The sequence below is a fragment of the Podarcis gaigeae genome, assembly GCF_964106915.1.
Source record: "Podarcis gaigeae genome assembly, chromosome: Z".
NCBI lineage: Eukaryota > Metazoa > Chordata > Lepidosauria > Squamata > Lacertidae > Podarcis > Podarcis gaigeae.
Genome location: NC_139691.1, coordinates 40,103,006 through 40,128,546, shown reverse-complemented (window position 1 = coordinate 40,128,546; position 25,541 = coordinate 40,103,006). Strand labels below are relative to the sequence as shown.

Below are 25,541 nucleotides of genomic sequence, written 5' to 3'. Positions count from 1 at the left end.
TTGGTGGGAAGGAAGCACAAACCATAATTTGGTAGCTTGGATTGAGCAGCAAACTATGGTTTGCTCTGAAGAGGGAAGTACAGGGGAAGAGGGCAGGAAAGTGTGTCTGAAGCTGAAACTTACATGTAATGCCAAACTAGTTTAAGTGCTTTCTTTGGGTTGGTTCAGGTGCAACTTTTTTGGCTGTGAGAATTCTTATGACTTTGTAAGCGGTCAAGAGAAAACACCACATTTTAACACTCCCAAATGTACATGGCACACATTCCATACCACATGACAAAGTGAAGAGTTTAGCAACACAAAACTGTTTATTATTTATTAAATGACACAAAATACCTAGATAACAGACTCACTCTTTTTAAAGGACACATATTTACATTATTTACCAAAGGAAAGACTTGCTGTACCCATCCACTGACTTTGAAATTTTCACTTTTTTTTTTTGCACTGAAGGATGCAATGCCCCATTTGCAGACCTGTGTATGTAGAACATTTTTTTGAAGGAACAGGTTATTTCTCCCTCCCACAAATGTGTGCCTCCTCCCACAACCCAACTCCAAAGGTATTCTTCTGAATAACTTCTTTATACAAAAAGTATATTACATTTTTGAATGCTGCTGTACTCTTAGAACTTTAAATGTGTTTAAAAGGAGGAAATGCTCAACTATATGAATTCATCAAAAATGAAAGTGATACTTTAAGAATGCACAAAGTCAAAAACATTTTGTCTTAAAAAGAAAGTTACGACAGATGCTCTGCTTTGGAAAAGTTAAGAGACCGGGACACACATATGTATATACACAAACAGAAAAATAAGCATCTGAAAGAGATCAGGAAAGTAAAACCATAGATAACGTAAGTTTTTTTAAAATTCTACTTTTTAAAAAGTTTACCATATATACTTTGGCACCTTTTTGTAAGCTAGAGAACAAAACAATCTTTACAACACATTTGCCATTGGTTTTGAAACAAAATGGTCACGGTTTTCTTTAAAATGTATTTAAATCAGAAAGAAAGAAAAAATAATTCATTTTGTAGGGTATAAAGTTTTTGTTTTTTTTTACAAATCCCCCAAACAAGAATATTTGTCAGAATAAATTTGCAGTTTTTAAAAGAAATGCAACTGCCTTGAACTGCACACAACAGAGGAAGATCTTAAAATGTCTGGCCACACAGACTGTTTGGGTCGCAGTCTAACCCCACTGCAAGAAAATGTATTTATATATATCTATTATAAATATCTTTATGGCTCAATAAAGCAGGCACATGATTCCAGCAAAAAACAGGAAAAAGAAAAAAGTTGCTGGAGAATATGGCTGGAAAGTAGTTTTTGCCATAGCTCAATATCAATTACAGGAAGATAGGGAAAGTGACTTAGTAATTTATCAATGCTCATTGGGGGAAAAAATTTGAAGCAAAGGCATAGTTTGTTTGTTGTTCATATTTTAACACACTGCTTCTGGAAAATGTTTTTTGCAGAAATGTGACAATTGAATGGATCACAATCACAATTGTGGGCACATTTCAGAATAGGATTAAGGTGCAGTTTCCAAAGAACTTACCCCAGATAAGAGTTTGCTCGAGTTGAAATTCATCTTTTAAAAGGAATTATTTCCTTCCCCAAAAGGCATTCAAATCACAGATGTATCAGGCACACCAAATTGTACAGCAGCTTTCATTTCCATCCATCCCCCTTTGTGAACTCCTCCTAAGTTTATTTTCTATAAATAATGCTCATTCTGGGGGACACTTTTGAGAAACATCACATATACGTGGAGCAAGGATGACAACAACAGAAGAGGAATCCTGCAGCTGATGCAAAACATTCTTTAAAAGCACATCCTGTGATGAATTCTTAGATACCATCTCCCCAAGATTTCCCAAACCTCACTTCATGTAGCAATATTACTCTGTAAATGGCAGGCTCTCATACTTGAAATGGGTCTGTTTTGCTGCAAGCATTCCCGTTCCTAGGTGACCAGGGCAGAATCTGAAGATAAACCATCAAAAGATTTTCTGGCTTAAGTAGTTGTGGGGAGCTTTGGGAAGTCAGCTCTGGTGAGCTGTAACTGTTGTCAATACTGTGTCATGCTCAGTATAGAATTGCTCAGCTTTTGTTAAACAGGAGCACTCCAATAGAAGCCTGAAGAGAAACCATGGGAACAAAAACAAATTTAACAAACAACATTCAGAAAAGTTGAGCTTCAAAAACAATGTAACACACAAAAGAAGGTTGAGGATATGATTATTCCCCCACCCCTGCAGCCAAGCTAATGTCGACCCATTCGTGGGTATAAAGGTTTGGTGGGTGGGTGAAGGTTGTTCCAAAGTCAGAAAGAGGCTTCAATGCCCTTGTTGCCTTTCCCAACTTCCTGGTATCTTCTGAGGGTTGTGCAATACTTGAAGAAGACTAGCTTTCTAGATTCTTTGCAGCAATACAGTTAAGGAGAGCCTGGGAAGCCTGGCAGATTGATTCAAGGCACAATGCAGCTGACATTAGATGCATCTCTACAAAAAAGCCATCTAGATTCCTGGCCCAATAGGAAGCCCCATAGGATTCTGCAAAGGATGAAACCCCCTGCTTTTTGTTCTTGTAGTGCTTACGTAAAGACAGAGGGAATCCCAAACCAACAACTGTGGTATTATTAATTTCTGAGTATACAGTGTTAACATTTTCTTCTTTGCAATACTAAAAAAATGTATTTTACTAATACTAAAATACATTAATAACGTTTTTTATTTGTTTGAAGGCAACGAGCAAAGGGAGCATCAGTAGTTTTAACCCCTGCACTTTCAAGGTTGCACAAATCCAAGCATGGGGTGCCAAAACAACGAACAGTATCAGCCTTACAAGTGCATTCACAGGAGTGTAATTTTATTTCCAAAGAAATAAAAACTTGGGTGAACGTGAGATTGCCCTTTGTTATTCAGAGTGATAGTGAAATCAATACTTTGGCTGTTTATTATCAAACCCTTAAAAAGGGCTTCCCTTTAGACCAAGGACCCAATGGAACCACAAAGACCAGATACTTCCATACAGTTTTCTGCACACCATACTGAATATCATGCGAAGAGTTCAACAGCATTCTTCTGAAAATGTAAATACCAAAACGGGCATGTGAAAATCAATTGAAATGCCCACTCTACTATACCCCCACCCCACCCCACCCCTTGTGTTGCTTCCATTCAGCCACTGGTAGTAGAAAAAGTTAATTTAATGGGATCAACAGGTTTGCTTATCCATCAGCAACCAAGTAGAACATCAAGTGTGCAGAAAAGGAAAGAAAGAAAGGCCCATTGTGTGTTTATGCAATGTAGTTGTACTGGTTCGGGTTCTCCTTGTCTCTTTCCATGTAGTCTCTGTCAATCAACGACTCTATTCTCTTCTTAAGGTCCGCGGGCTGTGAAAGCAATTCAGGAAGTCAGCAACCATTTTTTAATCATGGTAGTATTAAAATATGTATATAATGATCATTCAGTTTTTACATATTAGTGTACTAATTCAATTCCTTCACATGGGTGCAAAGGTTAATAAACAGAAAGAAATTAAGATTCACAACACAGGTGGACTTTGGGCATGCACTTTACTGCATCTACAAAATCTTCCTATTCTAAACAACACATAGCATATAGGCACATGTTCTGAGTGTTGAAAGCTCACAGCCTTCCTAACTTATCCTATATTGGAATTCTTTATCATTTGCTGACTAAATCTTTTGGTTTTGCTATACTAAAGGTAAAGGTAAAGGGACCTCTGACCATTAGGTCCAGTCGTGGATGATTCTGGGGTTGCGGTGCTCATCTCGCTTTATTGGCAAAGGGAGCGGGCGTACAGCTTCCGGGTCATGTGGCCAGCATGACTAAGCCACTTCTGGCGAACCAGAGCAACGCATGGAAACACCATTTACCTTCCCGCCGGAGCGGTACCTATTTATCTACTTGCACTTTGTGCTTTCGAACTGCTAGGTTGGCAGGAGCAGGGACCCAGCAATAGGAGCTCACCCTGTTGCAGGTATTTGAACCGCAACCTTTTGATTGACAAGCCCTAGGCTCTGTGGTTTAACCCACAGCGCCACCCGCATCCCTTTTTGCTACACTGGACATTCTCAAAAACAAAACTATTTTTATCTTGAAAGTTCTGTAACATGCAGAGAATTTGCAGGACTAATTTTGATGCTGATAGTTTAAGCAACAACACTCATACTTTACCTTTACTGGGAATTTAAGCTGGTTGTATACTTCAGACACGAGCAGATTGTGGCTCAACGTCTTGCGCATTTTCATGATTCTCACAATTGCAGCATCAATTTGGTACTGACGATCCTGAAAGACTCTCTCTGTAGTACTTGCTTGTTCTTCCACCTGCAGGAGCAGGACATTTGGGGGGGAAAGCATATCAGAAATGGAAAAACTTTTTTAATTATGTCAACTCTAAAGTGAATGGATTAATTTAAATCAGCCATTAATTTGGGATGGGTGGATGAAATTACATTGGTGTTCCACGAGGTACTACTTCCGATAAGAAAGGCCACCCCCCTAAACCTGAATATCTTAAATATATCTTTGTATTCTAAGTCACCTGCTTCTACACAAACCATCTCTGTTCATCAAGTTAATTATTTGGGTGTGGCCATTTAGAAGTCAGGCAGGCAAGCAAGCAAGCAATGACTAATATTTAGCATCTCTCAGGAGAAGAATCCTGCCTTTGAAATACCTTTCCCATAACTGTATACGCCTACTATCCTGCATTTTAAGCACCAGTTTGAAAAGCTGTTATTTGTTCAGGCCTTTGCAATAGTATTTAAAGGCTGATTATTGTACATCTGGCTAAGAATAAACAGGAGTCCTGCTAGATCATACCCAAGGTCTAGCTGATCCAGCAATCTGTTCTTGCAGTGGTGAACTGGACACCACTGAGAAGCTTATAGCAGGGTGGGGGCCACTAGGGGGTGCATTGGAAAATGGCCAACAATACCATCTCTCCGACCCACACGGGGTAATTAAGAGGCTGTTATGGGAGTAGGCAGCCTCCCTTGTTGCCCCAAGGAAATGGGGAACACTGCCCTTGCCTGCTGTGCCCATAAATCACCCCTAATTCGAAAGAAGGGGGTGAGGGCCCTAGGCAGAATGCCCCCGTGTGGACCTCGGCTCTCCTGGACGCTGTCTCTGATCGCGCACTAGTTGCAGCAATTTGGAATAATTAATTACAAAAGAAGCAAATGCACATATTTCAAGTGAAGAAGGGGAGTGAAGTCTGCTAATTTAAGTGACCTCTGCGAAAGAAGACGACGGGTTGGAGAAACAGGAATATTTTACGATGAAGATACACCAAAGGCTGGGTATGTTGACAACAACGGGACTGAATTGGGGGGGACGGACCTTTTTTTACTTTCCTTCTATGTGATTTACAAGAACCCCTCCTCATTAGAATCGTCAGTTGAACTGACCCAAGCAGGATGATTAAGGTCTGTGTGGAGATAAACTTTAACCAAAAGTATGCTATATGAAGATCGAGAAGCAATAAGAGCTTTTGGGAATGGCGCAGCAATTAATTCGGAGTCGCCATCTTGCCAAAGGATTTATAGCCGGGAGGAAGAAAGGACTTGTTTTCAGACAGCATTCCTAGTGAATCTCCTCAGAGGTTTTGAGAAAGGAGGCAGATTGGTGAAGATTAATGACGCTAAGACTGTTTTGATGTATGGAAGTGATGTTATATGGAAAACGTCTGGATATGGCTACTGGATAAAAAAAAAAAAATATCCACGCAGGATTACAAACTGTTCTAACCAGCTTGCGGAGATTATCAGAGGTCACAAAGAGAAAGGAAAAATATATGAAAATAACAACAAGAGATGTGGAAAAACAGTAAGAAAGGACTGGATAGTACTGTGAACATCATAAGATTAGATTTGTGGACATTAAAACAGCAGTAAGAAGCAAGAAGTTGATTGGACCCCCTTCGAAACTTGAAATATGGGTACCCCCAACAAAAATTTAAAATTCGACTGTGTAATTTGGAATTTATGTAATTTGGTTTGATTTGATGTGGTTGGTTAATAAAAAATTATTCTTAAAAAAAGAGAAGCTTATAGCAGGGCAGGAGCAGAACAGCCCTTGGCCGTTCATAGTCCAACATCTGGTGTTCAGTGGTATCCTCTCTACAATACTGGAACAAGTACTTGGCCATCATTACTAGTAGTCATTGATAACCTATTCCTCCATTGATTTGTCTAACCCCTCTTTAAAGCCATCCAAACTGGTGACTACCGCTACATTGATTCAAATGTTTTAGTGTTTTATGACTTCTATAGCTTTAAAAAAACAACAACTGCCCTGTTTGCTTTCATTTTTAAATGGTAAAGCTGCATGGAAAGTGATTTTTTTTACATTAAATAAATATTAAGTCTTTTTGCTGGGGTGTGGGCAGTGTCAATGAGAAGAACGCACATTTTGTAACACCAACAGCAACTGAAAAACTGTGTGGTGGCTCAAAGGAAGCTCTGATTTAAACATTTGCAATGAAACATGATTTCCACCCTCTTCCTGGTCATCTTTTAGTGGGTGTTTAGCGGCAGGAAGGAAATGGAAATAAAACAGTACAGTGGTACCTCCGGTTGCGGACGGAATCCGTTCCAGAACTTTGGTCAGACCCCGAGGTTTCCGCAGCCGGAGGGACCGCTTCTGCACATGCGTGCACGCATGGCGGCAGACCACTTCTATGCATGTGTGTGCGAGAAACACTTCCACGTTTGCCGCTTTCGCAACCTCACGTTTACATTGCCTGAGGGTAATGTAAGCTGAGGTGCTACTGTGTATTATAAGAATAAGCTATAGCTAGCAAGCCACCCAGCAAGGAACTGATGGCCATGAATAATTCAACCAGTAAGCATGCAATGTAAATAGATGCTTTGCCAAACACTAGGAAAATGAAAATCTAATTTAATGTAAAAGACAGCTTTCATTTGTAATGAGTCAAGAGCAAGTGTCTTGATGTCCCAAGCTCAGAAAAAAGAGGTTTGTGTAATCCCTGCCTCTGGCTAATCAAATAGCTCCTGATGACTCCAGCAGCATAAATGGAAAGCTGGAGTCAACATAGCTGCCACTGATCTGCTTCTGGGTGATTTAGGCCACTGATCAGGCGACCAGAAAACATATGACAGTAATCTGAAGGGGGTGGGGGGAAACTGGTACCGTTTCTTTCATCTGGATCTGATTGATCTTTATCCTGAATAGCTTATGCCTGAAGTCATCATTGCAGGTAAATTTGTCACCATCTTCCACATCTTTGCCTTTGGGGCTTTTTGTTAGCACTCTGGCCTTGCCACAGGCTAGTGACTGGAGGGTTCGTCGGAGCTCTCCATCCTCTAGAATAGAAAGGAGATGGTTTAGTTTTTTAGTCACTAGTACTCAGAAACAACAAGGAGCATCCAATACTGACCTATTCCAGTAGCTTGTTTTATCTCCTCTAAACTGAATTCTTCACCTTCGTTAAACATAAGCAGCACTAAAGTCTGGAATAATGAAACCTGCAGCTCCTTTTTCCCCTGTCAGAAAAAAAGAATGATAAAAACATTTCTGCATTTCCTTAGAAAACTTAAGAAATTTGTTTAATGATAGTTCTATATGCATGCAGAGGGAAGTCCTACAGCTTGCAGAAATAACATCCATTCTGCAGAAAAGGAAATATTATCCACATGACAATTGTGTTGTCTTTAGAGCAGAGTACTTAATACCCTATGAAGACATAATGTGTAACTATGGTTTGCCTTCCTTAACTATGTATCTGAAACACTTAGACCAGTTTAGGATTGGCTATGAATGTGGTTGTGAAATTGCAGACAGTCTGAATTAACAATGCTGAAATCTATACCGAGCAAACCCTCGTAAGGCAGTTTCCCCGATTCTCCAGCTATTCTGTCTTCCTAATGTCTCCCTGTTTCCAGGCTTAATTCAAAGTGCTGGTTTCAACCTATAAAGTCCTTTTACAACTTGGAAACCAATACAAGTCTATGCGCATCCAGGGTTCAACCCCCCACAAATATATTTATATTTATATTTGGGGGGAAATGACCCTAATTGAATACTTTTGATGGATCATGGAAAGCCTCGTTCTTGTGGGTATTCACCAAAAGATGGGCATTTCATCCAATGATGGCACAGGATGTTGGTGGCAGAACTGATGAAGAAACGAAAGCACATTAAATGAAATAAGGCAGAAATGGTTCAATAAAACTGAACAAAAGCCAGAAACCAATTTTTTTAAAAATGGGATTGATCACTTAAAAAGACCTGTTACATTCCACATTTACTAAATGACTTCAATGAGTGATTAACACTATACTGGTAAGAAAACATTACCTCTTTAAATTCTGCTTTGAGTACACAGTGTCCTAATGTTGATTGCCACTGAAGTTTTCTGCCACTGTGCTTTCCTAGATAAAATGTCTTGAATATCTCTTGCAGTTTCACCATCTGAAGAGAAGAGAAATATGAGCTTAAAGTTGAAATGATCAATTACTATTTCCTTATTTCTGCCCTTTCCCCCCACCCTCTACTTTCTGACTGCTTATCTGAAAAGGCTCTATCACTATTATATTTGTGCCATGAAACTTTATACTCAAGTTATTTTAATACCAGCATTTTACAACCAAAAGGGTTTAAGATTAGAATTAGTTCCTAATCTTCAATTAAGAACTGCTAGTTTCAACTAAGTATATTTGTGTCACAGCTTCTTAAGAGATTTAATAAAGTCACCTCTATCCCAAATTGTTTAAATATACTTTTTTTAAAAAAGTGCAAGAAGCTTCAACTCTTCTCAAAGTTTTGTACATTTACTTTTGCTGCCACAAAGGGAGAGGCTCCCAAACTACTTACTTAACCTACTTAATTTAAATAATCACCCCTCAAAAATATCCAATCTAAAGCTTGATGCAATCTCAGACGTTTCTTGGCCATCTTCCAGCTTTCTAATTATTAGGGAGCTAATATTTAATTTTAATCAGTAGTTTATAGTCATCAGCATCAAAAGAAGGGCAGTAAATTTATTTCATTTTGGAAGTGTTGTTCAGCTATCTTACCTCTGGTGGCAAGTGCACCTCCATAGGCACATAGGTTGGCCAATAACCCATAGTCAAGATGTTCACGGTGAGTTCAATGTTACCAGGTACATTCTGATTTTGCATATACTACAACAGAATCAAATGGACAGAATTGCCATACAGAACTACAAACAAGCTACAGGCATCCTTAGCCATTCACCCACTCCAAATTTAGATCCTATCCTTTCTCCAAGGAGCTCAGAGTGGCAGAAATCAACTCCCACCTCCCCAATCAATCGCCTTGAAATTAACAGAGATGGAAACTGGGCATAGGTCACCCTGTAAATTTCATGAAACTGAAACCCAGATTTTTCCTTATCTACTGCTACATCATACTAGCTCCAACAAAAAACAAAAATCCTTAACAGCATTACAAATTTGGCATGCAGAAGCCAAAATGTGTTGATGGAACTAAAGTATGAATAGTTCAGTTGGTAGAGCATGAGACTCCTAATCCCAGGATTGTGCGTTCAAGTCCCACATTGGGCAAAATATTCCTGGATTGAAGGGGGGTTGGACTAGATGACCCTTGTCGCCCCTTCCATCTCTACAATTCTATGAGAGGCAGGTATGCGTGTTGTGAGAAAGCAAAGCAAGAGGGAGTCCTTGCAATGTCCTTTTCAGATGTAACTGAACACAAGCGGATAATGATGAAATAAGGATGGCCACTTTGTACCCATACCTGCTTAAACTGTATCATGATGTCTTTAGAAAGCTCCATGTCTTTAAACATTCCTTCAAGTTTACTGGTGAAAGCAGCTCCACATTCTACAAAAGGACAGTTGTGTATTGAAGTTGCAGTTAGGAATTTTGTCACTGTCAACAAGTGACTAAGAGCGCATCATTAACAAGAGGGCAGAGATATATTTTCTGTTTCAGTTCAAGTTGAAGATTAGGGCAGTATTGCAGTGCTGCTCAGGAGTGGCTGGTTTGGTGGCCACTGCTGCAGATTGGTTCTGCTGGTGTTCCCTCACTACTCCGTCCTAGTAAAGCAGCAGTGACACTGTCTTTCAGGAATCCTTCACACATGACATTGTTTTTCTATACAGTGGTACCTCGGGTTACATACGGTTCAGGTTATATACACTTCAGGTTACAGACCCCGGTAACCCAGAAATAGTACCTCGGGTTATGAACTTTGCTTCAGGATGAGAACAGAAATTGTGCTCCAGGGGCGTGGCGGCAGCGCAATGCCCCGTTAGCTAAAGTGGTACTTCAGATTAAGAACAGTTTCAGGTTAAGAACGGACCTCTAGAACAAATAAAGTACTTAACCTGAGGTACCACTGTACAGGAATACACTCTGTGCAGGAAAAAGGTATGCTAAAGAATACTCAAGTGACTTGTTGTACAAAAACATACATTGGGGATTTCCTATGGAAAGTATACACAAAAGAAATTAGCAGAGGATAAAACTAAAAACCTTACCATGTTTGAGCTTGGAAAGCATAGATTTTTCAGCATCGACTGATGCACTTTTGCCGACTAATAGCCGCTTTGCTAAATCTTTTTTGTAAAAGGCCTCAAAAACATCTTTTCCTGTAGAAGAGAAGCAGATTTAAAGCTCCTTTCCAAGTACATGTTCTCCAGAGGGGAACCCTGAAGCTCCCCTCATTCCAAACAGGTCTAGGGGCTTGACAGATTATTTTGAGATGGCAGAGAGATTCAGTGGAAGGTTTGACCCAACCTTCTTATTATTTCCTCAGGGTGGCTCTATGCTAGAACCAGTTGCTATCTATGCATTCCGATCCACCAAATTTAACAACACAAATAGTTTACAGATTCATTTTTAAAAATCGATGTGCGTAGTTCCTGTGTGTTAAGGCAATGAACCTGAGTTATGCAATCTTGAGTATTTAATTAACTCTGATTCCTACAGACCTAAACCCCAAAACAAGCTGGGAGAATAACAGTCTTATTCTCATTCATTAAGTCTTATTCAGCCAGCATTATTGGGCCTATATTTTTTGCTGATATACATGGGTGCCTAATGTAAAGAAGAAGACCAGGTCTTACCATAAATAAACCTAAATATAATCATAATTTTATCCAACATCTTTTCGAGCTCTTCATCAGTAGCCTCTTTGTTACCTGCACGAAGCTTTGAATCCACATACTTAGCTGAAGAAACACAAAACCAAAAAGGAAAAGATAGATCTGAGTAGGAACTCCTAAATCAAGTCTTAGTTTATTCTTGACTAGGCTAGTGTTCTATAACTCTACTGGCTCATTGTCAGTTCTAACAGAAAAGAAGTGTCATGCCAGCAACAGCCTTAGCATCTACCAAATGTGACATCACTGTGGAAAGCAAAAGGGAACTAAAAACTCTGAGCATTCAAAACCACCATCTTCTCCAGCCTACCTTGCTGCTTCTAAGTACAGTGGCACCTCTGGACGCGAACAGGATCCGTTCCGGAGCCCCGTTTGCATCCTGAGCAGAATGCAACCCGCATCTGCGTGGGTCGTCTGTGCATGAGCGGCGAAACCCAGAATTAGCCCGTTCCGTTACTTCCAGGTCACCGCGGAATGCAACCCGAAAACGCTCAACCTGGAGCTACTTTAACCCGAGGTATGACTGTATGACCAATTCTTAAATATCAGGTCTGATTGGAAGCCAGCCCTCTTATTCCCTCTCATAGCCAAGGGGCTGCAAAGCTCCATCAGAGGAACTAGACTGACCGAGAACCAAACTCAGAAATACAACCTTGCACAGCTATAATAAGTATTTCACTAGACTATAATTGTGCCAGCTGTGATTATATGAATGCTTCCAGGAGTACTGGAGTTGCTGTCCAAGTTGGTTGCTGTCTTCTATCACTTGCCTTTTCTCCAAACTAAAGAGCCCCAAATGTTGTAATCTTTTCTCAAAGGGGAGTTACTTCATCCCCTTGATCATCTTGGTCACCCTTTTCTGAACCCTTTCCGGTTTCACAATATCCTTTTTGAGGCAAGGGAATGAGAATTGCACAGGGCATTCCAAGCGTGGTTGTTCCATATATTTGTGTAATGGTACTATAGTATTAGCAGCAGCTTTGTTTTGGATGCCTAATGATTACTAGCATGCAATTCATCTTTTTTACATGGTTCAGCATCTTCACTGAGCTTTCCACTACCATCTTGAGACTATTATTAGTAGGAGTCTTAATAAGTTGAAATAACAAGAAGAAGAAGCTACCACCTATAAGCTCAGCTGGTTTATTTGGTCTTTTGTTGATGAAGGTCTCAAAGGCTTCTTTCATGGCATTAACAAACTTCTCGTTCTTCAAAAAGCAAATGTCAATTATATGATCAACTTTATCCTTGAAGTCTAGTAGCTCTTGTACCATGGTTTTGTCTTTTTCTGGATTGATTACTATGGTGCTGCCGAATGCCTGCGAAGGAGGAAAGTTATTTATCACACACTTGTGCTGGATGCCACATATAGTTCGAACAAGATCCAGTGCGTAAGGACACACATTGCATGCTTTACACAAAAGCAGTATGCACTAATCAATTTATTGCCTATTTCATTACACCCTGCCCTTTATTCAAGGAGCTCAAGGTGGTGTACATGGTTCCTACACCCCCATTTAATTACCACAACAACTCAATGAAGCTGGTACAAAGTCAGCCAGGGAAGCTTTATGTTAACCCATGAAGATTTTCAGAATGTTAAGTCAAGAAAGGGAATGAAATGGATCCAATAGAGATGATGGCTCCCCACTGTGCTCACAACAATGTTGATGCAAACTTGTTCAGCCTATATTTTAGAAAACTATGGCGACAGCTTAGCCACATGATTTGTCATATATGGCTTATAAACCAAGATTTTGCAGACATCTTTCCCCACCTCAATAAATTTAAGACTTGCTCCTCCAAGTTAACTTTTCGAAATAAGTCACATATTGATACCTTTATATATTCAATCCATTGCTGCAAGAGAGCTTGCACTCCATTTTTCACCCTACTGAACAACTGATACAATAGAGACAAATCCTGAATTCGATTTTCATCCAAAAGGTGATTTAAACCTGCAAGATAAAAATGTGTTACTAATTACTCCAAATGAAACAAATGCAACTGAGAATATTTAAGAAACTACAGGTCTAAAAGGTGGGAGAAGACAAAGTGAGACAACAGATGAATTGAGAAACCACATTGGATGAGACAGTTTTCAGAAGTGAAGGTCTTAAATCTATTGCTGAGGCTGCTGCTCCTGCCACATGATTTCTAGTGAAGAATGGGTTTTTTATCATTAAAATGGGATAACATTGAAAAAATGGTGGCAAGGAGAATAACAACGAACACCTTCACAAACTCCTAGGATAAAGGATGGGATAAAGCAAAACAAACACTTCCATTCTGTACAGCTAGAGGGAGCCATTTCAGTACTTTCACACACCCCATAAGAGTAAGCAAAATGTGATTTTAAAAACACCCCCTTTCCCTCCATCAGCTTTGGCACAATAATGGCAGCATTCCTGGATGTTGCTCTAGAATCTCATGGACAATGCTTCTGTCTGTATCTCATGCACCCAACTCCCACCAATATGGGTTACAGGCTCTCTGGTAATCCTATGTTAACTGCCCTTCAGGAAAAGCAGATTTCATTCTCTTTGAAAAGCATGGTGTCTTAAGCATAATGACCATTTTAAAAGGCAAGAAAGCAAAACATTTTGTTTATCTCACCTACCCCTTGTCTTCCACTGAAAGTTGACATCCATATTGCCTTGAAACTCTTAATGCTATATAGGGTTGACAAATCTTATCGGACAACCTATACCCAAACTTTCTCTTTTTCTGTTCCTAGGAATATTATGTTTTCATTCTGAAACACATCTGAAGGCACTACAGTGGCTCCTTACCTGCAATGAGGACAGGACTTGCAAGCAGGGGCGTAGCAAGGGGTGTGTGGTGAATGCAGTCTGCCCTGGGTGCCATCAGGAGGGGGGCGGGTGACAAAATGCTGGCTGAACTCATCTCTGAATTTGTACTTGAGGTCAAGGGCGCACATGCAATTACCTCGAGGAACCTAGTGGGGTTGAGACTGAGTTGCATCAGGTGCTGTCGGCCAGGCCAGGCCCTGCTCTCCCTGGCCATGCCCCGCCCTCGTACAGCTAGGAACTGAGCGGGGTTGAGTTGTATTACATCCCCTTTGCACCTCCATAGCCAGGCCCTGCTCTCCCTGCCTGAACATGTGCTGGGATGGGCCCCTGCGATAGAGCGGAGGCAGCAGGGATGCCACAGAGCCCTGCCTGGGGGTGCCACTGCCTGCTCCTCCTATGTGCCCTGCTCTGCGCTTCTGGGGACACTAGCGTCAGTCCAGTAGGGATGGGGAGCCCAATGTCGCCAGCAGCGGGGGGGTGGGGCTCAAGGCAGGCATCAATGGTATATTTGCTTGTTGATGTGACATTCAGACTAAAAATTAACTGAAACCCATTCTTTATTACCTTCAACTGGATTTATAACTGGATTGTGAATACACCTTGGCTGGAGTGGTTTAAAGAAGATTGAGTTTTGTTTTCAAAGAATTCTTATAGATAAATTGGAATTTTAAAGTTTGGAACAGACTAGAGTACGGGAAAGTACAGGAAGTGGTGTTTCCTGGGAAAGCGGCCTTGAGAAAGTGATAAGGTACTGTTGTAAAACTGACTGTTTTGAGAACCAGGGAAGGCAGAGTAAATTATGTGCATTCCACACGGTCCTGAGTATTTTGAGTAGTTAAAAACATATCTAGGAACAAGGTTTGCTTGGAATTGAGGGGACTTTTCTCTGTGTGGAAAGAAGAATTGATTAAAGAGATGAAGGAAATTTGGGATAATTTAGCAGACAAGATTCGAGCCCAAATGGATAAAAATATTGAAATAGTGTCAGAACTGACTACTAAGATAGAACCATTGATAACAGAAGAATTGAATGTCTTGAAGCAAGGAAGGGAGGAAATTAGGAAAAATGGATGAGACTAACATGAAAAAAACTCAGGAGACACATAGGGTAGATATGGATGGCAGGGGTGGGAAGCAGGCAACACTTAAGAATGCCTTGATGGTTGAAAAGAGATTAAAAATACAGTCTCTGAGACAAAGTTAGGGAAAAAACGTTTTAGGTGCTTATGCTCACAATGTTAAGTAAATAAACCAGAAAATAACACTTGTGTAAGTATCTTTCCTTTTAATAATTTCAAATGGGGGGGGGGGGGTTTGACAAAAAAAAATTCCACACTGGGTACCACCTGGCCTTGCTTACGCCACTGCTTGCAAGTCACCATTTCGTATACTGTTCAGTGCTATTTCATGAACTGGGTGGGCAAGAGGGACTTTAGAATCTGAATGGGTCGTTTCTGTTTAGCATAGGGAACTGAAAGCCCTGAAGAAGCAGTAAGAAGAAAGATTTATATGAAGGAAGATAGGTTACCTTTCTGTAGAATGGCTGTTAAATGTTCACCTAGCAGCTGCTTTTCTACAGTAGCAATTAGTGGTTTCCTATAGGAAAAAGTGTTTAGAATTACATTCTTTTTGCTTACCAGTTAACCATTTTCAACCCAACTGGAACACCTAGATGCTTCAAACAATAACATTTCAATTACTTGTTAACAATGTGTTTATGGTCCAGATTGGTGGGGTGTGTGTGTGTGTGTGTGTGTGTGTGTGTGTAAAAAACTGCTTCTGGTCTCTCCTGTCTTTTATATAAAGCAGATAAATCATCTAGAGCAGAGGTAGCCAATGCAATGCCCTCTCGATGTTGATGAGCTACAACTCTCATCTTTGACAATTTATTCCCAGAACTTGTTTAAGTTTTTCATGGTTTTAATGGTGTCAACGCTTGTCTTTTCTTCTGGAAACTATGTAATTTCTGACAACTGATGTGAGTGTGGCCTTGCTAGACATTATTCTTTATGTCTAGGAAATTAAACCACACTTTGGCAAAAAGAAATGCTGAAACCAGGAGGTCATTTTTAACATGTTTAACACACCAGGTTGAGGGAGTCCACACACTTACTGAGTGCTTTGATCCAAGTAGGTGATAATCCTGTCTGCTTCTTCTTCCAAGCGTTTGTTGACATGATGGAGGTACTCTGGAACCTGACAGATTGAATAAATTATGGAGAAAAGTTAAATAAGGTGAGAATGGTATATCCTTTATTGGGGGGAAAATGTCTGAGAAACAAATTGGAGGGGCATTATTATATCTTGTTGTATTATTGCTGAAATACTTAATTGTAGTCTGTGTCAGCACAGCAAAGCAAGTCTTGGGAGCTACTGTTCTGCCCTCATTAACCAGGAGGTTAATGTCCCCATGAGCAATAAGATAATAAAATACCTCTCTTTCTTGCATAAGCCTCTGTCCTTCTGCTGCATATAGGCGATTTGTTTCTTCTAAGAATCTATGTTCAAAAGAATCCTGATAAATCTGTGGAAAACAGAAATGGGTCATTTGCTTAGGATGCTCTCACGGCTTATTCTGACATTATTCATTCATTCATTCATTCAATTTATTTATTAATTAAATTTATATACCACCCATCATCAGAAGATTACAGGGCGGTTTACAACACAACACAACACAACACAACAAGTACAGGTTCAATGTGATGGGGCATCCCTTGCCTACCTGAAGATCTGAAAGCATGCTGAGAAGGCTGCGAAGAAGGCTCCTGTCAATAGCCTCGCCACTCCTCTCTCGCTCAACCAACAGAAGGATGCCATCAATGGTCTTATTTTGGACCTTCTGATCGCTAATTATATGAGTCCTAAACAATTCTAGCCCCATATCCCTGGAAACGAATAAATCATTATAAGGAAACAGAGACCAACACAGAGAGGCAGCTTTGTTCTACATTTATTTTGTCTAAGTGCTCAACTGCAGAAGTAATCTACAGGCCTGATCAGGTATTACTTTCTGAATACAGCACAAGAGAAAGTGAGTCCTTGGCTCTTTCATGCATATATGACCTAACCCAGCAAGCCAGATTCTCATAAAGGGTTCAGAAACTAGTAGTTGACCAGGCCTTAAGTGATCTGTGTAAATGTCCATAGCAAGCTCTTACCCCAAGGGTGGAATGGGCCCATTTTACCTGTACATTTTTCCAAGGACCAAAAATGTGTGTAAATGCATTTAAGAGGCATGTATTCATATGAATTGGATATACCTACTCATATAACCTGAAATCTGGATAAATACATACATACTAGGAACTCTTCCAGAGTTAAGTTGAGAATGGGATTTAAAAGATTAAAAACAGGCAGTTGGCTGGGGGAGAAAACAAAAGGAGTGCTTCCAGAATTTAATACTAGTAGCAAGTTCAATACAAGCAATAAATAGGTTGGGAAAAAACTTATAGCTCCTTTCACGAAAGGAGTCCTTCTATAAACGGTATGATAAATTGAGGTCCAACCTAAAGTGCACCACTTATAACACTGATACTGCACTGGGAACACAAGGCTCTAAACCAAACTCTGACACATTTTGTTCCTGTAAAAGTCACTGAGGAGATTTTAAATAAGTACACAGACAATGAGTAGAGCTCTGGAGGGCATAACCCAAAGGTCTGCATTTTGTTAAGCATGCTTAACTACATGGTTAAAAACAAAAACAAGCGGTCAATTGTTCCAGGCTAGCAGCATTCTACTTTTGCATCACCTGTTTTAAAATTTCAAGACTAAATTGCTATTTGCTTTTGCCACTGGCCCGTTTCATAGTAAAGCATAATTAATGGTTTACCATGAATGCGTCAACCTGGATTGTTTTGCTTCTCACTGTGAGCGTGCAGAGGAAACAAACCATGATAACACCTGCTTGGCATTATACCTGAACCAGGAATTGTTGTGCTCACGCAAACAGTGATGGAAAAACCAGCAACAAAAGAAACAATGCTAATTGTTCTTTGTTTCTCCACAGTGCTGGTGGAGAGGCAAGACGCAGGCATAAATGGCTTGTGTACGGCTTATTGTAATGTTTGAACACGGTGCCAGAAGACACGAGACCCTTTTGCCAAGCTGGTTCCTGATGGCTCAATTGTTCCCAACATGTAGCACTGCTGCCATTCTTGGTATCCAAACAATATGCACAGTGACCTCGTTCACCGTTCTGGAGCTAGTTGATACTTTCCAAATATGAACTTGGTTTAGCTTAACTTTAGCTTTAAACTGCCACACACACCCCTTGTGAAAATATGGGTGGTCAGGATAGCAAAGAAAACATACACCAGCCATGCTACAAAGATTCTCTATTCACAGTCAGTTCACTGTGACTCTTAATCACAATGGAAGGGAAGAAAAATTGAATCTATATTTTTGACAAAGCATTTGGAAGTCCAAAATCAATACTTCTCTTTTCATTCTCACCAAATTGATGGCAGCATTGAATTTTGAAGAACGTATGTTCGATCCAGGAACAAAAAGATACTTCTAATCATTATCTGTAAGGGGGAGGGAAAAAAAAATCAAGCCATAAACATTTTGACATAAAGCAAGATCATTCTTGTGCCCTGATCCTAAACATGATTACTTGGTTGGAAAGGCCACCAATTTTAACAGGCCTTGCTTCCAAATATACTTTATTGACTGCAACTTTAGAAAGTAAAACATATGAACTGACCGACTCCTCCCTCTTGCTTTACCATGTTCCTTAAGATGAATGGTGCACATCCTCTTACTTGCCCCATTAATGAGCAGGTTTCCACAACCAGGACAGGGTAAGAGACACTGAAAAGCTGCTGCACTTCCTGTCACCTGGGGAAACTTCATTCCCTCCAGAGACTGAAATGAGGGCACATTTTAATCTAATTCTTCATATAATATTCTGATGAAATACTTCTTTAAGCAGGTTTTATGGCGCTGCCCTTTTAAAATTACTGAGGCGCATTGCAAAAAGGGTTACCTTCCTAATGGATACCTAAAAATTATGCAGCTTAATGTACCAGATTCGAAGTAACAGAAACTGTCACCAAGAGTTGAGAACTGAATGCCTAGATGTCAGGACACAAAAGCAATACAACAAAAATAGGTCCTAAATATAGAATTGCTTGCATCAATTCCTAATATTGGTATAAAACAAAAAGTTCTATTTGCCTAAATATCTGTGTGCAGAAAGCACTTCTCTCTCTGCACAGCTAATGATCTCCCCTGCCTCCACATCTATCTGTGACCCCTGGAAAGCTACTCAAGATGGTTCCTGTTCCAACTGGCAAGGCAGTTTTCAGGAAGTTGCAGGTGTTCGTGGGGGGAAACCATCTGGGATCCAAGTTCACAAAAGTATTATTTGGAAGGAAAACAAGCCTTACCATTTGTCTGCAGTGGTCTTGCCAACATTTGTCTATTTTCTTGAGAAAAAGAACACTGTCCAATGAATCCATGATGAAGGAGTTAAGAAATTTAACACAACAACTGGGACAACACCAATGCCTGATGACATTGTTCTTCTGCGTCATCGCTGGAAAACTCAATAGAAACAAAAGAAACTGCCAGCCTAATTTTAAAGCCTTTGTTTTAGGCTAGGATGTGATCATGAAAAAAATGTTTATTTAAAATCAGCTAATGGCCAAGAGACCACCATTCTAATTTAATGGGCCACTATGTTAATCAAGGGGACGCAGGTGGCGCTGTGGGTTAAAGCCTCAGCGCCTAGGACTTGCCGATCGAAAGGTCGGCGGTTCGAATCCCTGCGGCGGGGTGCGCTCCCGCTGCTTGGTCCCAGCGCCTGCCAACCTAGCAGTTCGAAAGCACCTCCGTGTGCAAGTAGATAAATAGGGACCGCTTACCAGCGGGAAGGTAAACGGCGTTTCCGTGTGCGGCTCTGGCTCGCCAGATGCAGCTTTGTCACGCTGGCCACGTGACCCGGAAGTGTCTCCGGACAGCGCTGGCCCCTGGCCTCTTGAGTGAGATGGGCGCACAACCCCAGAGTCTGTCAAGACTGGCCCGTACGGGCAGGGGTACCTTTACCTTTACGTTAATCAAACACTTGTGATGACACAATTCCATTGAACTCAATAGCTTTAAAATTATGAAAGAACTTACCTTATCTTTCAAGTTAGGTGTCCACATTTGATAATACCCATATTCAAAGCATTGTGATCTAGTAATATCATAAGCATATACACAGCCTCAGAGGATATGAGCACCAAATCTCACCTACGTCCCAGTACTTATTATTTCAAAAGACTCTATCCTAGACACTAAACTGATTTTTAAGACTCCAAGGATGTAAATATCCACCCTGAAGTTTGACAGGGAAGATCCTCAGAGGGAAACACAGAAGAACACAGATGTGTGTATGTATCTGGATTTCAGGCATTATAAAAATGAAGTCCACAAACAGACTTACTACACAAAAAGGATATTCTCTGAACTGATGGATCTGTGCTTTGATATGGTCTTCACAAATCTGTCTTAACTGCTTGTACAAATTTGCAGAAATCTTATATGAGCAGAGATTTTCAACAGCCTAAAAAAAGGAAAAGGAGGACACATGAAAAAAACTCCACCAACATTTGCAGGACTCCATCTACAATTCGTAACTTTTCTGTACATGCCAGCTCTCAGAAAAACACAAGTCAAAATGATTCTTCCCAGCGAGTTTTAAAAAAACATGCCTATCCGATGTGGGGGCATCACTAGACAATTAGAGATCAAAATTAAGGGTGGTATTCAAAACTAGACCTACTTTGATTAGACCCAATTAAATGAATATGACTAACCCACAAGAGTGGCTTTTCAGGAGATGCCAAGAACTACAATGGGCGTGGGAAATCCCCAGTATGTGAATGGAAGTCTGCTTACAGGTCTCAAGTCATTTGCAGTCTTTGGATACTTTCTGCACAAACACTACTTACTTAAAATGGGACCCCAAAGATCTGGCTCTCAATTTTGCTGTTAGTTCACAGAACAAAAATACATGCCAGAATGCACTGCAGTTGCATTCATGCTCCCCTGGGCAGAGTGCCTTTCAGCTGACTGAGCTCATTTAATATAACTACAGTAACATCGTGAAGAAGAAAATGGAAGAAAACAATGGAATACCAGGCTAGCAAATGAGCAACATTTTAGACAAAGAACTCTGACACTTAAAGGACATGCAGCCCAAACAGGACCCAGTGATGAAGACGGCATAGCCTTAATTTTGCTTAGCAAAGATTCACAATTATAGTTCAAACATAAAATTATTTGTACGCTACTCTAAAACCAACGCTGCAATTTTAAGAACATTTACTAGTAAGTAAACTGCATTTTGAGGGACGCGGGTGGCACTATGGGTTAAACCACAGAGCCTAGGACTTGCCGATCAGAAGGTCGGCGGTTCAAATCTCCGCGACGGGGTGACCTCCCGTTGCTCGGTCCCTGCTCCTGCCAACCTATCAGTTCGAAAGCACATCAAAGTGCAAGTAGATAAATAGGTACCACTCTGGCGGGAAGGTAAACGGCGTTTCCGTGCCCTGCTCTGGTTCGCCAGAAGCGGTTTAGTCATGCTGGCCACATGACCCGGAAGCTGTACGCCGGCTCCCTCAGCCAGTAAAGTGAGATGAGCGCCGCAACCCCAGAGTCAGTACGACTGGACCTAATGGTCAGGGGTCCCTTTACCTTTACTTAAACTGCATTTTCCGCAACAGAATTTACTTCAGAGTAAATATGGTTATGCTTCCATGCAACAAATATCTGCTGGGTGTTACTATTGAAGCCTGCTTGAATTTACTGTTTTACTGGCTGTTGAAACCACAAGGAATATATTTGTTGTGTTTTATTTTAGGTGCTGTATTCTAAAATTATTCAAATGTCATTTCAGTTGTTTGCTGGTATATGGAGACAGTACTCATCAAATAAGAACACAAAGCACTTATGAACACTTCAACTACACTATGTAAATACTACAAGAAGCCTTGAAACACACTGAAACATGAACATGTGACCCTCCAGATGTTGGACTCCATCTACATCAGCATGGCCAATGGTCAGGGATTATGGATCAGATACTCCCTTCGTTAGCCTTAAAGGCTAGCAAATTTATTGTGCCATAATCTTTTGTGGACCAGAAATATTATACCATAATACATTTGTAAGCCTTCAAGAGTCTACAAGATTCTTTTGTTTTGCTGCAACAGTAATATAGCTACCTCTGTGAACATTGCCTATAAATGCTAAGTACCCTCATCAACTAAAACAAAGTCTATGTACATGTTAGTTGTATTTGCTCATATTAATTCTAACCTCTCGCCCTGCCCATGTTAAAGCATAGTGATTGTAAGGACTTCAAGACAGAAATCTTTCTTTTGTTTATGTCACTTGTTCCCTTCTTCTGCAAAAGCACCAGGTCTACTGATGAAGAAGTTTAAATAAATTATTATGGACTAAATTAAGACAAATCTTGGAAAAGGAGATCCAAATTTATTCACTAATCTGAAATTTAGCACATTTGAGAGAAGGGGACTGGTATGAATAAGTTCACCTCAAAGCTCTACTAAGGGGGTTTGAAGAAGTGGGAGACTCAAATAATCTAGTGTTGCTTTACAAGGATTTTTGCCAGCAGGGGAAGTAGTGCACTAAGGAGTATATTGCTGATCAAAACAATACTCGTAAGAATCTTTTTGAGGAATGTGGGAGAAAAATATCTTGTTGCTGTGGCATACATAATCGTGCATTAAAATGCACATTTGGAATTGGCTACATTTACTGGGCAGCTGCACTTTAGCAGAACAGTTTTATCAAGTATTCACATCACCAGCAACTTATATTACTATTTTTAACACATGTTAAAAATAGATGCAAACGAATAGTGTCAATAGAAAATACAGTTACTTTGCTGTAAAAATATCTGGTGCTAGCTGGGAGATCACTTTGAACACATACTAGAGAGGGGTCCCCTAAGGCCTTAACCTTAGGAGGCTGACAGATTTCCACAGAACATACATATAAAATTATACTAGGATATCTTACCCTAAGATGTCAGAAGTACTGGTTGAAAACATGCAAGTTTATCCCCAAATAACCCTTAAATGAGCTTTTAACTATCTTCCACAAGGCTCGTCTATGGAATGTGGAAGAAAGAGCAGTTATCTAGTCCAAGCCCCTGTTCAGTGAAGGATCTACAATACAAGATGAAACTCCTGCATCTCTAACAGATGACCACCCAATTCTTGCCTTAAAAACTCCAGCAAAAGGAGACCTGCTACCTCCGGAGGTAGTCAATTACTCTGCTAAATAACCATTGTTTCCTAATGTACAGCTAAGAAGCGGAGCTCATTACACAGGCTCTGCTGTGACACACTGACTAGACCCATCAAGCCTCCTCTCCCTCAACTGTCTTCTGGGGGAAGCCATTCCAGCAGACTGCCTCAATGGGAGAGTAAGCAGGGTCAGTCCATTGGCTCTGCTGGAAGCCCAGCATCAGGCACCATCTGCCTCTGAACTGTGCCGACAGGTATATAGGAAAAACAGTCTAGAAATTGGTGCCAGAGTTTTTCTTTTTATTTTCCTCTTCCATCCTTTTCCCCTTGTGTGTTGTGGGGTTTGTTTGGTTGTTTTCTCAGATTGTAAACCTGTAGGTAAAGAGTGTCTTGTTTTGATTTTATGTAAGTCATTTTAGAGGCCTTTTTGGCTAAAGAGCAGGGTACAAATGCTATAAATAAATAATAAAGCAGAATGCCAATTGAATGCTTTGATAATTAATTTTCAGTAATTGCTGTGTGCCAGAAAGCACAATGCATTATCAATAACGTAGCAAGACACCCTCCTCAAAGTAAGAGGTAAGAGAAACATGGAGATAAGCCACAAGACAATTTGCGTGGTATGCCTACAACTCAATTTCTAGTTACTATTTCTTTTAAGGGACTCCCAAGGAGAAAAGATGTTGAAGGTTCTCCCATCAGCCGCAAAGCTTGGAATATATGTTAATCAACCTAGTACAGTATTCTACCTATGTGAATTCAAGAGTTGACACAGTTTTCGTAGGCCACGTAGTCCCATTCCCTGCTTGAGGCACAAAATCCAGAGGAACATAGGAAGCAGTCTTGTATATAGTCAGATCACTGGCCCACCCAGCACAGTAGCATCTACTGGCCTACCCAGCCAGTGCCTGCAGGGTTTCAACAATGGAAAGCCTATCTTGTAATTGGTTCTATGGTTGAATTTCTCCAACCATTAAGATGTTTCTCCGAATGTTCAACCAAAATCTACCTTCTTGTAACTTAAGCCAATTAAATCTAGTTTCGTCTTCTGAGGCAAGAGAGATTCCCACAAGCCAATTAGAACAACAGCTCTTAGAAGCTAGGGCTGCCTGCTCGAGGCCATTCCAACTCCAACTATGCAACTGTAAAATTTGGACTTTACTCCATTTGAAAGTTATGTCAGGAGATGTATGTGTATCAGATTTGTATCACAAGCAATAGGACTTATTCGTATGTTACTGTGTTAGCATTTTCTGTATTTTGCACTATACATTGTTTTACATTTTCTGGCTTTTATTGCTTTTATCTGCTGTATCTAATCTTGTAAGTCACTTTGAGAACTTTGTGGGTAAAAAACTAATTTAAAAAAATATTAATAATAATAACTGAGTGTTGTTTTTATATTTTAAATGTTAGGAACTTTTGTCCTAAACAGCCATGCAACAAGAAGCACTCTAACAAGATCCTTCCCACCCCCATTTTAAAATAGCAACATCGAATAGCCAATGTTTCGGTCATTATTTTTGTTCAGTCTTTTGATTATACTATCCTATGGAATAATGTTCACTTCTTAATAGTGACAATAGTGATAATTTAAGAAATAATTCAACACCCCCCCCCTTAGATAAAAAGTACACTTAACAAGTGATATCCAAATAGTAGTTTCAAAGATTCAAAATCCTACACAGTTATTAACCGGAATAGCTACAGAATACTCTACATTAAGAAGACCTTTGAAAGACAGGTATTGAACAAACTGAATACAAACTGCATGCAGATTAAGAATCTTTCCTTTGACATTCACAAAACCCAAAGTAAAGGTTATCTTTCCAAAAATCAGTGAAGATGCAAAGTAATTCCATAGAAGCACACATAATCAGATTATAAAGTCTTAAGCAAAGGCTTAGTGGGTCTGTGAAATACTGTGGTTCTACAGAAAACTCAACAGTTAACTGGCAAAACTAAAGTGTGAGAGAGAAAACATGCATTCAAAATAATATAGGAACAGATAGGGAAGAAGGGATGGTAAGTGATAAAGAAGATGAGGTAATCCTATAAAATATACACAAAAATGATACAAATGCTTAACTCTGCATATACCGTATTTTTCACTCTATAGGACACACTTTTCCGCCTCCAAAAATTAAGGGAAAATGTGTGTGTGCATCCTATGGAGCAAATGCAGTCTCCTTGGCTTCAGCGATAGCAACGCGAAGCCTCCAAAGTACAGAGGGAGCGCTCCCTCCACGCTCCGGAGGCTTCGGGTTCCTTATGCTGAAGCCGGGAGAGCAAGACTCCGCCTGAAGCCTC

General features: G+C 40.2%; 1 protein-coding gene across 2 annotated transcripts in view; it reads right to left on the bottom strand.

Annotated features, from left to right (window-relative positions):
* Positions 1-289: 289 nt before the first annotated feature.
* Positions 290-25,541, bottom strand: part of CUL4B (cullin 4B) — a 32,424-nt gene continuing 7,172 nt past the window's right edge. Inside the window, exons 4-21 of one of the 2 annotated variants that reach the window (XM_083722781.1) lie at positions 20,415-20,518; positions 19,359-19,428; positions 18,421-18,494; positions 16,688-16,850; positions 16,397-16,486; positions 16,076-16,158; positions 15,491-15,558; positions 12,989-13,107; positions 12,276-12,468; positions 11,114-11,218; positions 10,526-10,636; positions 9,781-9,866; positions 9,078-9,185; positions 8,359-8,472; positions 7,439-7,544; positions 7,192-7,364; positions 4,210-4,362; positions 290-3,401 (exon numbers count right to left, since the gene is read on the bottom strand). In XM_083722781.1, the coding sequence (XP_083578907.1) occupies positions 3,306-3,401; positions 4,210-4,362; positions 7,192-7,364; positions 7,439-7,544; positions 8,359-8,472; positions 9,078-9,185; positions 9,781-9,866; positions 10,526-10,636; positions 11,114-11,218; positions 12,276-12,468; positions 12,989-13,107; positions 15,491-15,558; positions 16,076-16,158; positions 16,397-16,486; positions 16,688-16,850; positions 18,421-18,494; positions 19,359-19,428; positions 20,415-20,518 (2,016 nt within the window). In that variant the 3' untranslated portion in view covers positions 290-3,305. The remainder of the gene's footprint in view (positions 3,402-4,209; positions 4,363-7,191; positions 7,365-7,438; positions 7,545-8,358; positions 8,473-9,077; positions 9,186-9,780; positions 9,867-10,525; positions 10,637-11,113; positions 11,219-12,275; positions 12,469-12,988; positions 13,108-15,490; positions 15,559-16,075; positions 16,159-16,396; positions 16,487-16,687; positions 16,851-18,420; positions 18,495-19,358; positions 19,429-20,414; positions 20,519-25,541) is intronic. The other variant, XM_083722782.1, reaches the window with a different exon arrangement.